The following is a 16,259-nucleotide window of genomic DNA, read 5'->3' on the forward strand; positions in this document are numbered from 1 at the left end:
GATCTTGAAAAAGTTGAGATCTCACTAATACCAGAAACCTTCACAACTCAAATAGCACAGTTAGTTGCAAGACCTGCATTAAGGCAAAGAATAATTGATGCACAACAAATAGACAAATACCTAAACAAACAACGACAATCAGAGAATGAAGAAACCAATCAATTCTCTACAGCCCCAGACTCTGCACTCCTCTATCGTGGACGACTATGTGTACAGATAATGAAGAAATCAAGAAAGAACTATTGAAGGAAGCTCATGAGTCATGCTTTTCAATACATCCTGGGAGTACCAAAATGTATCGAGACTTGAAAGCACATTACTGGTGGGGTAACATAAAAAAGGATATAGCCGACTATGTAAGTAAATGTTTGGTTTGTCAACAGGTGAAAGCTCTACGGCAACGACCACAAGGACTTCTCCAGCCTCTAAGTGTTTCAGAATGGAAATGGGAACATATTTCTATGGAATTCATCTCAGGACTCCCGAGAACTGTTAAAGGCCACAACATGATTTGGGTAATTGTAGATCGACTCACCAAATCGGCCCACTTCCTACCATGTAAAACTACTCACACTACGGAAGCACTAGCTCAAATGTACTTAAAAGAGGTCATCCGGTTACATGGAATCCCAGTATCAATTATTTCAGATCGAGACCCTCGTTTCGTCTCCAAGTTCTGGAAAAGTTTACAGAAAGCAATGGGCACACAACTAAATTTCAGTACAGCCTTCCACCCACAAACTGATGGCCAAACAGAACGAGTTAATCAAATCCTAGAAGACATGTTGAGGGCATGTACTTTGGATTTTATTGGAACATGGGATTCGCAGATACATCTTATAGAATTCGCTTATAATAATAGTTATCAGGCGAAAATTGGTATGGCTCCCTTCGAAGCCTTATACAGAAAGAAATGCAGATCCCCTGTACATTGGGATGAAATTGGGGAGTGAACACTACTAGGACCTGAATTGGTGCAGCAAACATCAGAGTCAATTAAGCTAATTCGGGAAAGAATGCGAACCGCTTAAAGCAGACAAAAAAATTATGCTGATAATCGTCGAAAAGAGCTGGAATTCAAAGTAGAAGATCACGTATTTCTAAAGGTAGCACCAATGAAGGGCATTATGCGTTTCGGACGAAAAGGCAAGCTTATCCCTCGCTTCATTGGACCCTTTGAAATATTAGACCGTATTGGCCAAGTAGCTTACCGATTGGCATTACCACCCACACTTTCTACAATACATAATGTCTTCCATGTATCGATGCTTCGAAAATACGTGTTTGACCCATCACACATAGTAAATTATGAACCTCTGCAAATAAGTGAAAACTTGGAATATGAGGAGACTCCGGTTTGCATCCTGGCAAAAGAGAAGAAATCGCTTCGTAATCGGGAAATAAGTTTAGTGAAGGTTCTCTGGAGAAATCAGCAAGTGAAAGAAGCTACATGGGAACGAGAAGAAGAGATGAAAGACAAATACCCTTATCTTTTTAAGAACCAAGAAACTTTCGAGGACGAAAGTTCTTAAGGGGGGAAGAATGTAACGACCCAGATTTGTACGCATACAGGAAATTAAATATCAAATAATAAGCAGGACGAAATTTTATTTAAAGGGGTGGAAATTTAGAAAAAAAAATAATAAATAAATAAATTGGAAATTGGAAATTTATTCATTATCCAAAAGATAATGAATAAGGGAGCGAGCGGGAGCGAGAAAGTGGGAGAGAGCGAGAGCCACACCAGCGAGAAAACTGGAGAAAACGAGATTCTGAGAAGAGAGCTGCGCGATCGAAGGAAGAATTGGAGAGCGAGAAACCCAGCGAGCGATGCTAGCGAGATTGAGGCTGGCGAGAGTAGAAAGAGCGAGATCCCTGGAGAGAGCGAGATTGAAGGAAAATTGGAGAGAGCGAGAATTGTAGCAAGGAAGTTGGAGAGAGCGAGAGTAAAGAGAGCTATTCTTAGCGAGACAGTAGGAAAGAGCGGGAGCGGGAGCGGGAGCGGGAGCGAGAGCAGAAGCGAGAGCGAGAGCGAGAGCGAGACGGAAGAGAAAATTTGAGAGCGAGAGTGGAGAGAGCGGGATTTCCAGCAAGAACCTCCAGAGTAAACTCCTAGCGAGAAAACGGGAGAGAGCGAGATTTTAAGAGCAGAGTGAGCGAGATTTGGATAGAAGCGCGAATTATGCGTTGAATTTGGCCACGATCTTATAGATTATACTTGGAAAAACCCTAAAATTAATACAAACAAAGAATGATGAAGTAAGGGCAAACGTTAGCCAAAATTAGGTGTCTTATTGAGAGGAATCCATAAACCATAAGTAATTTTAAAGAAGCCACCTGTACGATGATTTGTCACACTGAGAAGAGCTGAAAGCTACTATAAATAGGACCCTTTGCCGAAGATTTAACCCATTCTCAAACAAATCTCAGTAACATAGAATCGTGTGAAAAAGTAAGTGTGAGTGAGGAAGTTCTGTGAAGATTAAAAGAGAAAAGCTCGGGTAAAGTGCTGCCCAAATTTCTTCTTTTGATTTAAAAAGGGAAAACTCTGCTGATAAAATCATAAAGAATAATAAGGAATAATTAGATCACAGTCAAGGTAAGTAGTTTATCTCACCCTCTCTTTAAATGTTCTATGGTAGTGTACCTTTATTATATTGCATGGTTATGTTAATTGTTATATTGCATTACATGTTTAGAACACGTTTCTCTACAAGGGACCCCATGCATTATGTTTGTTCACGATTACGTTAAAACCAAGTTTTAATTAGGTGTAAGTTATGCTTCCAGTCTAATCTTATGGTTATGCTAATGGTTGATGTTGGATGCGACTCTGGCCCTACTGACTGCATGACCCGCTAATCATCAGATGGGTTAGTTTCCGCTTAAGTTCTCATCTTCCTATCAGGGTGGAAAGATTTATGTTGGAAGCATAACGTTTATGCTAATGGTTGATGTTGGATGCGACTCTGGCCCTACTGACTGCATGACCCGCTAATCATCAGATGGGTTAGTTTCCGCTTAAGTCCTCATCTTCCTATCAGGGCGGAAAGATTTATGTTGGACGCATAACGTTTATGCTAATGGTTGATGTTGGATGCGACTCTGGCCCTACTGACTGCATGACCCGCTAATCATCAGATGGGTTAGTTTCGCTTAGGTCCTCATCTTCCTATCAGGGCAGAGAGATTTATGTTGGAAGCATAACCGACCACCACATGTTATTATATGTTTTCGGTCCCAATCATATGTTTTCATGACATGTTGCTTGTGATTGTGCATTTGGTCACTACCCTATGTGAGAACTACTTACTGGGTATATTATGTACTCATCCTATATATTTACAGACTTTGTAGGTAAGAACACAGCGTAGAGGGCAGAATTGGACGTCGCTCAAATGGCCAACCATCGAACTCACTATTATAGACATATGCATTTTGTACCACCACGCTAATGTTTTATGGATCCTGGTGTTTTGATAAATAAATTTCTATATAGTTTTTTCTATCTAATTAATAAAATTTAGATATGTTCTTTGAAATTTCAACCAAAACTCATCTCATAATAGAAAAGTCTATGTATGCATGTCGTAGCGGTCGGATCATAAGGTGTAAGGATCCGGGTGTTACACGTTATCCATCTGTTCAAAGTTCAACACGTCCTTCCGTCGCCTTGCATTGACATCCAGAGGGAATAACTTCTTCATAAATCGCTTAACAAACTGATCCCATGAAGTAATCTCATTTGGCTCTAGTGAATAAGCCCACCTCTTGGCCTTATCCCTCAAGGTGTAAGGGAAGAGATATAGTCTGATACCTTCTAGGGTAACGCCAGGTATAGAGAAATTACGGCACATCTCGATGAAACTGGTCAGATGGTCATGTGGATCCTCACCTTGCAGACCACTAAACTACCCCGCATTCTGAATCATTTAGAGCATGACCAGTTTAATCTCGAATCTTTCGTTCTTCTCAACTATCAGCCTTGAAATTCCGGGCGAAAAATCATATAGATTGGGCGTCGCATAGTTCCTCATCAGAATGTTGCGGTCAGCCGCAAGAAAAACAGGATCTTGCGCTGGCCGTCCCACCCCTTGATTTAATTCAGGTGCCACATTATCATTGTTATTATTTGCCATGTTGGCCTTCTTTCGCCTCACTCAGTTCTGGCGTGCCCTTGCACGAAATGTACGCTCGATCTCTGGGTTAGCCTCGAATCCTGGGTCAGTTCCAGTAGTCGTAAACCGTCAGACTACTCTCCGCGACAAGCAACCAGTATAAAGAGATATGTCCTACAAAATATCACAAACATACTCAACAATAACCATTACCAATCCCTGGCAATGGCGCTATAAACTTGGTACGGAAAATTTGATGTTCTTTAAAATAAGCATGTGGACAAATATGGATAATGATGAATGTGAATCATACAAGCTCATGTTGCCATAAACTTGATGACTTGGAAAGATGAAGATGGAGTATGGATGCTATGTTATGGTTATTTACACTTTATGCGATACTACTTTTGGATATATGCGTTGTTAACTAAATGCTTTTAGTATGCTATACGTTGTCACAAGTTTCCTTGCACTGAAACCAAGTATAATTCCAACGCAAGTTTCTCGAAGTGATCCGAGGTCAAACATAGGGATTGTTTTCGTTAATGTGTTACATTTGTGATATATGCAACCGGTTTTTACCATTAATAAAATTGTGTGTTTGTACAGAAAATAAATTGCGGTGAAGTAAAATTGTGCTGATAAACTAAAGTTGCGGTAATAAAATAAAGTGCGATAAACCTAAGCTAACGTGATGCAAGATACAAAATACATGATATACAATGATGCTGAGTTCGAGACTGACTGTGAAGTTTATACAAAGGATCGTGGTATGAGACGGTAAGGCTTAATGGATGAATCAGAAGGAGAAAGAATAATTAGTACAAATATTCCAAGTTTGTTAATTGCGTTAAAGATATAACTAAGGTTCCGCTTTCCCTTAGTGTACACCTCTTGGTGATCGGCCGTGTTCCCATATCTCTATGGTGAAACAGGGATGAACGTGGTGAATGCATGGTTGCTTCCATCTCTATAAGTAATTCTCATTTTAGTGAACGCATTATTCCAACCCTCTCTCGATAGGCGGAATGACATCTTCACTTCTGCTCTCATAGGTGAAGATACCGTCTAGCATGGTTTGACTAAACTTAATTATTTTCTTAACCCAATTAATTCATTTGCTCAATCATTGCTAATATCCAAGGGATGAAGAAAACATCGTAGAGAAAGTGAAATATGAGTGAACGGAAAATAGGCAAAGAGATGGAGATGAAAATGATCATAACATTTAATTATAGAATTAAGCATCTGATACATGGTGTGAATGATAGACTAAGAAGATGAATACAATTGATGACAAAGAGATAGAAACAAATATAGAAGAGTGTCAAAGTCTTGACACAGATCTGGACGGTGGATTTGCTTGCCGGCGTGTGTAGTGGATGAAGAGAAGATCTTCCCTCTTAGGCTTGCTCGTCTGGTAGAAGTGACTTTCGTACAGAGCTTCAATGGCGGGGATCAGAAGGATTCTTGCCCTGAGACTCATCTCTCGGCCTTGTCTCTTAATTCTTCCTGGATCTACTCTGATTAGTCGCTCGACCAGTCTCTCTCTCAGATCAGTATATACACTTTTCTCTGTATTCCGCCATATCTTTTCAGTGCAAGGGCCGAAGCTATTTATAGGCTCAGGTTTGACTCTTTGCATTGTGGCCCCCACAGTATCGTTAAGGTAGTTCTAGAAATGGTGGAGTGAATATTCCTTCTGTTACGCAATCAATCCCTTTAGAAATGCACAACGATCAGCTATACACGTGTCAGAATCCTCTGCAATTACATTGCTCTTTACATCTTCGATCGTTTGCCTACATGCGGTGTTGTTTTTTATTACCGCATGTGGTTGAGATTGTGTTGATCAGTTAGCTCTTGATCGATTGTTGCATGCGCGTCATTGCGTTGATCGTCTATTCATTCCTGAATTATTGGCGCAATGCGACGTAGATGCGTTGTTCAGATTATCTTGAGCCATGAATGCATGCGATGACTTGATTTCCTGCAAAACATACTTGAAACATTCTTTTCTACCATCGCAATGGTGTCAGTGGGTATATTGACGACAATTTATAATTCTTGCATTTCTTATCTAATTTCCATACAATTGACGCAACTTTCCTTTCTGGCCACAATATCTAAATAAAACAGTATAAATAACTTGTATTTCTATAAGTCATCACTGCACATTTGCCTTGCGTCTTTTTTTCTTCTCTTCCTTCTTCTTCTTTTCTTCCTCTTCTTCTTCTCTTATTTCTCTCTCAAATTGCTCCGAGGCCAGCAATATGCGTTGTTCCTCTTCGAGCCTTATTCTCTCTTCTTCTGTCGAAATTGCATTGTTACGACGCACTTCTTCATGGTGTAGTTTTCTTCTCAGATTGCCTTCTGCGATGATTTGATACGCTTGTAACATCTTTTCTTTTTTTTTTCTTTTTCCTCTCTTTTTCTCCTTTCCTTCTCTTCTACTGCACTTTGCAAAAATTCTGGGTCGCTTGTTGACCCTCGCGGCGCATTCCCCTTGCGACACCGCATAAGAGGGGTGATGTCTGGATCCTCTCAGTCATCAGTCGCAACCATTCTGATTTGCGTTGATGCCTCTTGAGGTTGCGCTGATTCTCTTCGTTGCATTGATACCCCCTCATCCACCCTTGCGGTGGTTGATTCTCCGTCGACCTTTGGGCTTTCAGCCCTCTTTCTCTTTTCTTCCTTTTTCTTCAGGTGCTTCTCTTCTCGCTTGCGTTCCTTCTTCTCATTCGATTTCCTTTCTTTCTTTTCCCTCCTTGGCTGGGCTTTCATCTCCTTCTGCCCTTTTCTCCTTGTTTTTCTTTTTCTTCTTCTCTTCAGCCGTTTTCGGTAGCTTCTTCGCTTCCACCTCCTCCAAAGCAACCCTGATGGGTCCCTCATAGTATTCTGTTTGAACAGTTTCCTTAGGATCCGAAACGGCCAGGTCGCTTCTCTGCAAAGCTTCTTCCATCTCTTCCTCCAAAGGCAAGGGCTGATTAACAACTCCAGCTTCGGGTAGCCCTCCTTCCTTCTCCATATTACTCAGGATGCTCCTAAACACTTCTCTATCGTCTCTTCTCTTCTTCTCGCTTTTGGATGACAATGTTGGGAGTGGAGCACTCTCCGTGCTCTGCCCCTCTGTTGATATAATTTTAGGGACGCGTTTATTTTATTTTATTATTATTAAGGATGAATGGGTTTGAATATGAAATCATGCGTTAGACATAACTGATGTGTTTGCTCCCATGCGTCTGAGGTCATGCGTTGGAATGATGATGCATTAATGCAATGACCACGCGTTTCAATCACAAGTTTTCTTACGCTTGTGCCAAGTATAACACAAACGCAAGTTTCTAGGGTAATCTGAGGTCGAACACGGGGACTTGTCACTCAGTAATCGTTATGAGGTGATGCGTTTTAGGTGATGAATAAGAATAAAAATAAAGCGAAGAAGGTTTAAATGTTTTACACACTACTTCTACTCCTAACTAAACAGATTGAGCAATAGAAGATTTGCAATGAGAAAGGTAGAAACACGACAACCATTAACACATAGTAATGTTTACTATCTTAAATCGCTCGAGTAATCCCAGCTCGTTGCACTAACGCATCACACCTCTAGGTGGTCAGTCGCATGACTATATCTCTATAGTGCATAGTTGCGTCGAGCATAAGATTGTGCCTGTCTCTAGGAATAATACAAACCTTGCTTAGTGCGTTCCATCCCTTACCTTCTTAGGCAGTTAGACACGACTACTTAACTTATAGACAAACAATGCAGCATCCCATAGACAGGCGTTGCCATAGCCTTTCACCAAGCAAAGAGGATTAACTCACTATACTCGCACAAGGCACACCTCTCAATGGGTTGCTACATGCATCCTATCTCTAGGCTACACGATTAAACATGCGATTGACTTTGATAAATAAACACTAAAGATAAACTATGATAGAGATGAAGATGATGAAGAAAACGTTAATGAAGGAATTAAGATTTGCATTGATCACAAAATATCTTAATATCTCAAGCTAAAGTGTAACACAATACAGAGATTAGAAGGGAGATGAAGGACTCTGCATCAAGGCTGCCGGTGGTGCCATGGTTGAATGGTGGAGATGTCTCTCTCGAGCTCTATCTCCGGAGAATGCTCCAATCGTCACTCGGTCTGGATTGTGGAGATGAAGAATTCTCACTGGAAATCTCTTTCAAGCTCTCATTTGTGACACAAACTTCTACCTTGAGGCAGAAGCTCGGATGTCTTAAAATAAAGGTCTCAAGGGCTATTTATAGAATTTGGACACCGATAGCTGTAATGATGAAGGTATGGTTCACTGCTGCTTTTGTCGCGGTATGGGTGTTGTCACATCGCCTTATCTTGTTGATACTCCCAAGGTATGCATCTGAGCTTAATTTAGCTGAAGTTATCAACGCGTTCTACCCATCTTGCAATCTTCTATTATGGCTGTCACTCCATGGCCGCAATCTATATTTGTTCACCCCGTTCTCCATGCATTGAACTCATGTGTTTACCGTAACTTCCATGCATTGGATGCATGGGGTTGCTGTCTGCGTTCGTCTTTTGCGGTCGCCTGGCTTCAGCGCATGCGTTTGTCTGTGATTGCTTATTATAAACACATGTGTTTGATTCCTGCGATAGCTACAAAAATAGACACTTTAGCACGAAATAACGCATAATATTGGGTCAGTGAGGTTTTAGGAGCTTATCGACGCAAAACTCAATTTTTCACAAATTATAAGTATTATCACTGCGTTTTCTACCTGTTAGCCCTCATAATTCTAAATAAAAAGCTTATAATAACTGGCATTTCTGCCAGTTATCACCCCCCCCCCCCCAAAACTTAGAATCATGCTTGTCCTCAAGCATGCGTTACACTCAAGAAATTCTTAACTCACCTTCCAGCGTTTCTTTGCGATGACCAGCTTTTTAGAATATAATTAACTCGTACCTTTAACCATGGTTGCAATGTTCTCCTCTACTTTGGCTGCTTCTTCAAAGGGATCTTTTCTAAGTTAAAATTTGGCAAACCCTTACTCAAAAACTTTTTATTCATTCTCCGTAACTTTGCGTTCAGCTCATGAGAATGCGTTCGTTCAAAACAATTCAAGCTTGTGTTTACTTATTTGAATAAGGCGTTGAATCTAGTTACGCTCTTCGTTTTGACTTACCCCCACGTGTGTCATGCAGGCATCCAACTTCGATTGCATTCCATATTCAACTCAACTCATGTCTTGCTTAATTTGGCTTGCGCCAGACAGAGAAGTTACGCTGATGCGTTGATCCTGGCGATTTACCTTCGTTTTGGCTTGCCCCCACGGGTGTCATGCAGACATCCAACTATGGGTAAATGCATTTCACAACTTAACTCTTATCAACATGGATTTCCCCATTGCATTGACAGTGGAGTTGTTATTTTCAAAGTTTTTTTTTTTAAGGAAATGACCGCAATGTGATGAACGCAATTCTCCAAGAATGCTGCCACCCCCCAAACTTAGAGGGTGGCAGCATTCTCACCGTAAGTTAAAAGCAAACTCAATAGGAATGTGATAACAAATGCTTGAGCAAAGGTTTGCACATACTAAAACTATAGACTTTCACAATTTGAAGAGGCTATTAAAAGTAAGGAGTGCCTTGTGATGTCTAGCTAGAGGACGCGGTGAATTATTTGTACCATCATAGACGCATCGCAAAGAACCGTAGTCAGACAAGGAGAATTCCAAAAGGATAATGCATAAAAGATAACAAGAAAAGAACCTTAAGTAGAAGAACGCATGCGACAATGCATTGGAGTTCATGCGATTGAAGCCATGCGTTAAAGGGTGTGGAGGATTCTTTCATTGTAATTGCGCATCGAGGAGAGTTATTATCACACCTATACAAGAAGCAAATGCACCACAACTAAGGAAGCAGCCGCATATCCAAAATAAAAATAAATAAAAGTGATAACCTAAACTAAGGAAGCAATGTAAAAGATAGAACAGAAGATGTCCCTGGAGGAATTGGAGTGTTGTCACTGCAAGGAGTCTCCCATCCAGGAGATGGCACTCAACTGCTTGGGTCAAGGGTTTGCCCTGACCATTGGAGCTTCCAGCAATTGTTGGACGCATGATGATTGACATGCATCTAAGACTGCTTCCAGCTCATGCAACATATATCCTTTCTATCTCGAGGTCAATATTTGACTTTCGACGTATCGCCTAAACTTCAAATATTTTTTGCAGCTTGGTCACACAATCTACAATACACCTAAGATTGAAAAGGGTGCCTATAAAAACACAAAACTTCACAAAACATTAGCTGCCAAGTCCCTAACAGCTGTAATGATGAAGGTATGCCTCACTGCTGCTTTTGTTGCGGTATGGGTGTTGTCACATCGCCTTATCTTGTTGATACTCCTAAGGTATGCGTTCGAGCTTAATTTAGCTGAAGTTATCAACACATTCTACCCATCTTGCGATCTTCTATTATGGCTATCACTCCGTGGCCGCAATCTCTATTTGTTCACCGCGTTCTCCATGCATTGGACGCATGCGTTTACTGCAACTTCCATGCGTTGGACGCATGGGGTTGCTGTCTGCGTTCGTCTTTTACGATCGCCTGGCTTCAGCACATGCATTTTTTTGTGATTACTTATTACAAACGCATGCATTTGGTTCCTGCGATAGCTACAAAAATAGACACTTTGGCATGGAATAACGCATAATATTGGGTCAGTGAGGTTTTAGGTGTTTATCGATGCAAAACTCAATTTTTCACAAATTCTAAGTATTATCACTGCGTTTTCTACCTGTTAGCCCTCATAATTCTAAATAAAAGGTTTATAATAACTGACATTTCTGCCAATTATCACCCTCTCAGATTTGGAGTGGTCTGGCTACTAAAGGCTTTCGCCGATGTTTTCCGGCGACTCTTGGGATGGGTTTCGGCTGGGGGGCGAGGCGGCGGCTTGCTACGAGGAATGCAGCCTCTCTTGCAGTTACTTGGGCTGGGGAAGGTGATGATGGTAGGGAAGACGAATGGGAAGATTGATCGGCCATGGCTGTGGTGAGTGAAAAAGTTGGGAAAGTTTTTAGGGTTAAGGAAGAAAGTTCAAAGGCCTGGGTATGCAGAGGATTCGCTAGGGTTTTCTTTTTCGTAAAAGATTCAAATAGAAGTCCTAAGATGGAGGAGAAGGGAATTTATAGGTTGGGCCTTGATGGGCCCAACGCAAATTCTGCGCGGTAGGCCTCGAGGTATTCAAAAAGCCTACCGCCGTGCTCCTCACATTTATGGATTAGCAGAGAATGACGTCCTTTCATTTGCTAAGTCATCATTTCCTTAGAAGCCTACACGATTGGACTACTCTTTTTGCAAAAAGAATTTTTTTTTGTTTTATTCGAATGGGTGCAAGGTTAAGAATTAAGCAAATGCATAATTGCAGAGGACGGGCAATAACGAATGTATCAGCGCAACACACCCTTCAACTCAACGCATTTCTAGAGGATGGGCGCACGGTATTTCTACTGGCGCAACACTACTTCGACATAGTGCGTTTTCGCTAAGGATGGGAAAAGAATACATACGCGTTCAACACACCCCTCAGCGCAATGCATTTATGAAAGATGGATGCAAAGTGTATCTTATTAGCGCAAGATGCACCCATTATCGCAATGCATACTAGATGTTTATTATTATTTTTAATTCATCAACAACGCAAGTCAATAAGACTTTGCGGTGTTCATTTTCTCTTACATCAGTCATTCACAAAAATTTAAGAACAATGCATCTAATGTAGAAAAGTAAGGAAATTGAACAAAGCATGGAAATAACGCAATTGAATTAAATTGAAGGTAAGTTCATAAAGCAGTAAAGACTAATTCTAAGAAAACAATAAATAACACAATGCAGAAAGCAATAAAGGAAGCAATTAAACATAGATTTTAGAGATGCTGATTGAAAGAAATTTCTCATGATTACCGCAATCCACACCTCTGCAGGTGGTCAAGCTTGCTTGCGCATTGTCATCAAGGACATTGTTCACATCCTTGCCTCATACCACAGTGTGTACGGGAAGAGATGCAATCTAATTCCTTCGGGAGTCACACCAGGTATGGAGAATGTGTTGCACATTTCTACGAAGCTGGTCAAATGATCATGTAGGTCTTCTCCTTGTAGACCTTCGAATTGTCCCGCATTTTGGATCATTTAAAGCATGACCGACCTTATCTCAAACCTTGCATTCTCTGCAACCGTATGTCTTGAAATTCTGGCACTTAATTTGGTTCTGATGTGTTCCTGCACGAAAAATACACTTGATCTCTGGGTCAGCTTCGAATTTATGGATCAATTCCAGTACTCATAAACCGTCAGCCTGCTCTTTGCGATAAACAGACAGTACAACAGAGATCTGTCTTGCAACATACCACAAAAGTATTCAACACTAACCGTTACCAATCCCTGACAACGGTGCCATAAACTTGTAACGATAAAGATTAATTCCTTATCATGCATGCACTGTGATGATGAATCATACAAGCTCATGTTGCCATAAACTTGATGACTAAATTTTATAATATTTATCTTTATCTAACTCTAATGCATGGCTTATGAATGAAATGAATGATGTGCTAAATGCGCTTAAGTGCTTTGCGATAAAGATAATTTATGCGATACTACGTTCTAAGTGTCTGTGTTGATAGTGATATGCTTGTAGTATGCGATGAAGTAGTGCATGTCACAAGTTTCCTTGCACTGAAACCAAGTATAATTCCAATGCAAGTTTCTCAGATTGATCTGAGATCGAACACAGGGATTGTTGTCGTTAATGCGATACTTATGTGATACATGCGACCGGTTTTAATAATGAATAAAGAATGTTGGTTTGTATAGAAATATAAATTGCGATGAAGTAAAAATGCGTTGATAAAGTAAAAATGCGTTGATAAAGGAAAGTCCTAAACTAATATGATACATGATACAAGATACAAGATATATGATACTGAGGTCGAGGACTGATTTTGAAGTTGTACAAAAGAATCGATGTATGCGATGTCAAGTCTTATGAATGAGACAGAAAGAGAAAGTGTAAAGAGTAAAAACATCGCAAGTTTGTCAATCATGTTAAGGACGCACAAAGGTTCCGCTTTCCCTTGGCGTACACTTCTGAGTGATCGTTCGCGTTCCCATATGTCTATGGTGAAACAGAGATGAACATGATGAACGAAAGGTTGTTTCCATCTTTGGAAATACTTCTCACTTTAGTTAACGCATTCTTCCAACCTTCTCTCGATTGGCAGAATAACATCTTCACTTCTGCTCTCACAGGTGAAGATGTCGTCGAGCATACTTTAGCTAAACTTAATTAACTCCTTAACAGGAATCAACTCACTCACTTAATTCTCGCTTTTTACCTCGGGGATTAAGAATACATCATGGAGAAAATGGATTATGAATGTATGGAAAGAGACAGAGAGATGATAATGGTGATGATGATAATATTTAATTCTAAAATTAAGCGTTTGATACATGTTGTGAATGAGGGATTAAAGAAGATGAATACAGAGGATGAAATAGAGAATAGAAACAAATACGGAAAGAGTGTCAACGTCTTGACACAGATCCCAATCGGAGATTTGCGCTTGCTGGCATGTGGAAGTAGTGGAGAGGAAAGCTTCCCTCTTAGGCTTGCTTTCCCGGTAGAATTGACCTTTGCATAGAGCTTCAGCTTCGGGAATTGGAAGAATTCTCTACTCGGAGTTCTCCCATATTTACTCTGTAGTTGTTTCAGACCAGTCTCTCTCTCAATATCAGTATATCTCTGTAACTATGTGTGTCTGTATATGTATCAACGAATTTGAAGAAGCTATGTATAGGCGAGACCTTGGCTCTTTAAATTTGTGGTCCCCACTATCTAATTATGGTAGTTCCTAAAATGATGGAAAGGAAAATTCCTTTCTGTTACGCAATCAATTCGTCAGAAATTCACAACTAAAAGTTGTACACTTGTTAGAATCATCCACGAATGCATTGCTCTTCACATCTTTGATCTATCGCCACATGTGGTGTTGTTTTTTATTACCGCATGCGATTCAAATTGCGTTGATCACTAAAACTTAGGATCAATCATCTCATGCGTCGTCATTGCATTGATCATCTCTTTCTTCTTGATTGATGGGCGCATGTGACATAGATGCGTTGTTTATTTTGTCTTCGAGCCATTAACGCATGCGGTGACTTATTTCCTGTAAAACAGAGACTGAAACATTCTATCTCGCCATCGCAATGGTGTTAGTGGGTGTGTTTACGACATTTCATAATTTTCGTATTTCTTAGCCAATTTTTATACTATCGACGCAACTTTCCTTTCTTTTTGCTGCAATATCTAAATAAAACAGCATAAATAACTTGTGCATCTACAAGTTATCACCCTCCACTATTATGCAGCATGAAGGTTAAATTCTTATTGCATCTTATTGTTACAAAAAGTATTAAGTGCACTATTATGTGGTTTGCTGTGGTGTCTGGTAACGCGCATTTGCCATCTGTAGCATCAGAACGCTGCAAGGCAGCGTTTCGTCGCTACCTTGTTTTCAGCGTTGGGGAGGCAACATTGCAACACAAGCTCAACACTGGCCCTCTAATTTGTCTTATAAATTCTACCTCTTTTCTTCAATTTTGGCCCCTAGCTTCCATCCTAATTCCATAGTTGACCCTAGATACGCAAATATGGACTTTTGCCCTAGGTTTTGATCATTTTTGCCCAATTTGCTCCTAATGTTCAATTTTCTGAAATTACTTAACAAACCACATCAAATCATACAAAACTAGCAATAATAATTCTCGAATTGAAAGTAAATAAATCACTTTTCAGGTGCTTTTCACGACCCCAAACTTAAAACTTTGCTAGTTCTGAGCAAAGGAAAGAAGAAAGGAATGCAAAATAGGAAAAATAACAAATACTGAAATATTAAGGTCCTAGGTATGCATTCTCTCACTCCAATTTCATCAACTCCTAAACACATACAACATCCATCCACAGAAAAATTCATACACATCCTAATCATTGAGAGTTTCTAAAGCCAATAACTTTTTACCCCCTGTATGTGTGTGACCCCTCTTTTAATTCAAAACTTATTAACTGACTTAAGATTTAATTTAGTTTCATCAGTTTTCCCCCTACTCTAGCTCAAGTACCAACACACTCAAGATAGTAATATATTAACTAAGACGTCTGCAATACTCACTCTAAAGGGGCCCTTAAACTTACATAATTGACTAGGGGTACTAGCTTTCATACAAGCATTGTAGGGACTCATACCTAATCAATTCCCAGGCATCCTAACTGATCACAGGAACTGCAACTCTTTTTACCCCTATCCACGCATACACATTACAAATCAACATCCCTTTTCCTAATGCTATTCAACAAATACCTAGGTATGCTAAATTTTTAAAAGATTTGCGTACTAAGAAAAGAAAAGGGAAGGAGGAGGAGAGAGATTAATGGTTAGCAAAAATGTCTCTGCTTGGTTGAAGAAAGATATGCCTTAAATAGGTAGAGATTTGGGAATGTTTACCTTGCCAAGCAAAATAGGAGGTAGAATTATTACTCATGCTATACTAGATTTAGGAGCTCCAATAAATGTTGTCTTTTCATGTTTATGAAGACCTAAAATTGAATGGCCTACAAAAAACAAATGTTTGCATACAATTAGCCGATAGGTCATACATACAACCTCTAGCCATAGTTGAGGATGTCTTGTTTAGAGTGAAGAATTGATTTTTCCAATTGATTTTTATATCTTAAAAATGGATGAACCTTATGTTAGGTTTTATGTCTTAAAAACTCATAGTTTGTAAAATAATAAACATTTTCTATTATCAATATACTTGTTATTGATCTCATAAATTGTATGAAGGTCTAAATCCAATAAACTAAGACCCATGACTATTGTATGAGTACTTGAACTTTATGTGGAGACATAAGAGTGGATTAGGTTCGAGTAAATAGTCAAAATGATCTATGGTACATGAATGAGGTTGGGTACCTTATTCTGGTAACACCATTGGATGCGGCCTACTGATAACGGGCAAAAATGCACGTTATCATAGTGCTAAATCCTTAAATAATGTTGGATTCCGTGGATGAAAT

At 39.8% G+C, this 16,259-nt stretch overlaps 1 protein-coding gene across 1 annotated transcript; it reads left to right on the top strand.

Annotated features, from left to right (window-relative positions):
• Window positions 1-443: 443 nt before the first annotated feature.
• LOC150038816 (uncharacterized) lies at window positions 444-1,532 on the top strand. The gene has a single exon (XM_090314562.1). It carries the CDS (start codon window positions 1,116-1,118, stop codon window positions 1,530-1,532), a length of 417 nt encoding a protein of 138 aa, XP_090170688.1. The 5' UTR covers window positions 444-1,115.
• Window positions 1,533-16,259: the final 14,727 nt, after the last annotated feature.

Source organism: Benincasa hispida, chromosome 1, assembly GCF_027475165.1.
Source record: "Benincasa hispida cultivar pf3 chromosome 1, pf3_genome.v1.1, whole genome shotgun sequence".
In the NCBI taxonomy this organism is placed as follows: Eukaryota; Viridiplantae; Streptophyta; class Magnoliopsida; order Cucurbitales; family Cucurbitaceae; genus Benincasa; species Benincasa hispida.

Coding starts and splice junctions, on each gene's coding strand:
- LOC150038816 (XM_090314562.1), top strand. CDS start 1,116: ATGAAGGGCATTATGCGTTTCGGACGAAAAGGCAAGCTTATCCCTCGC.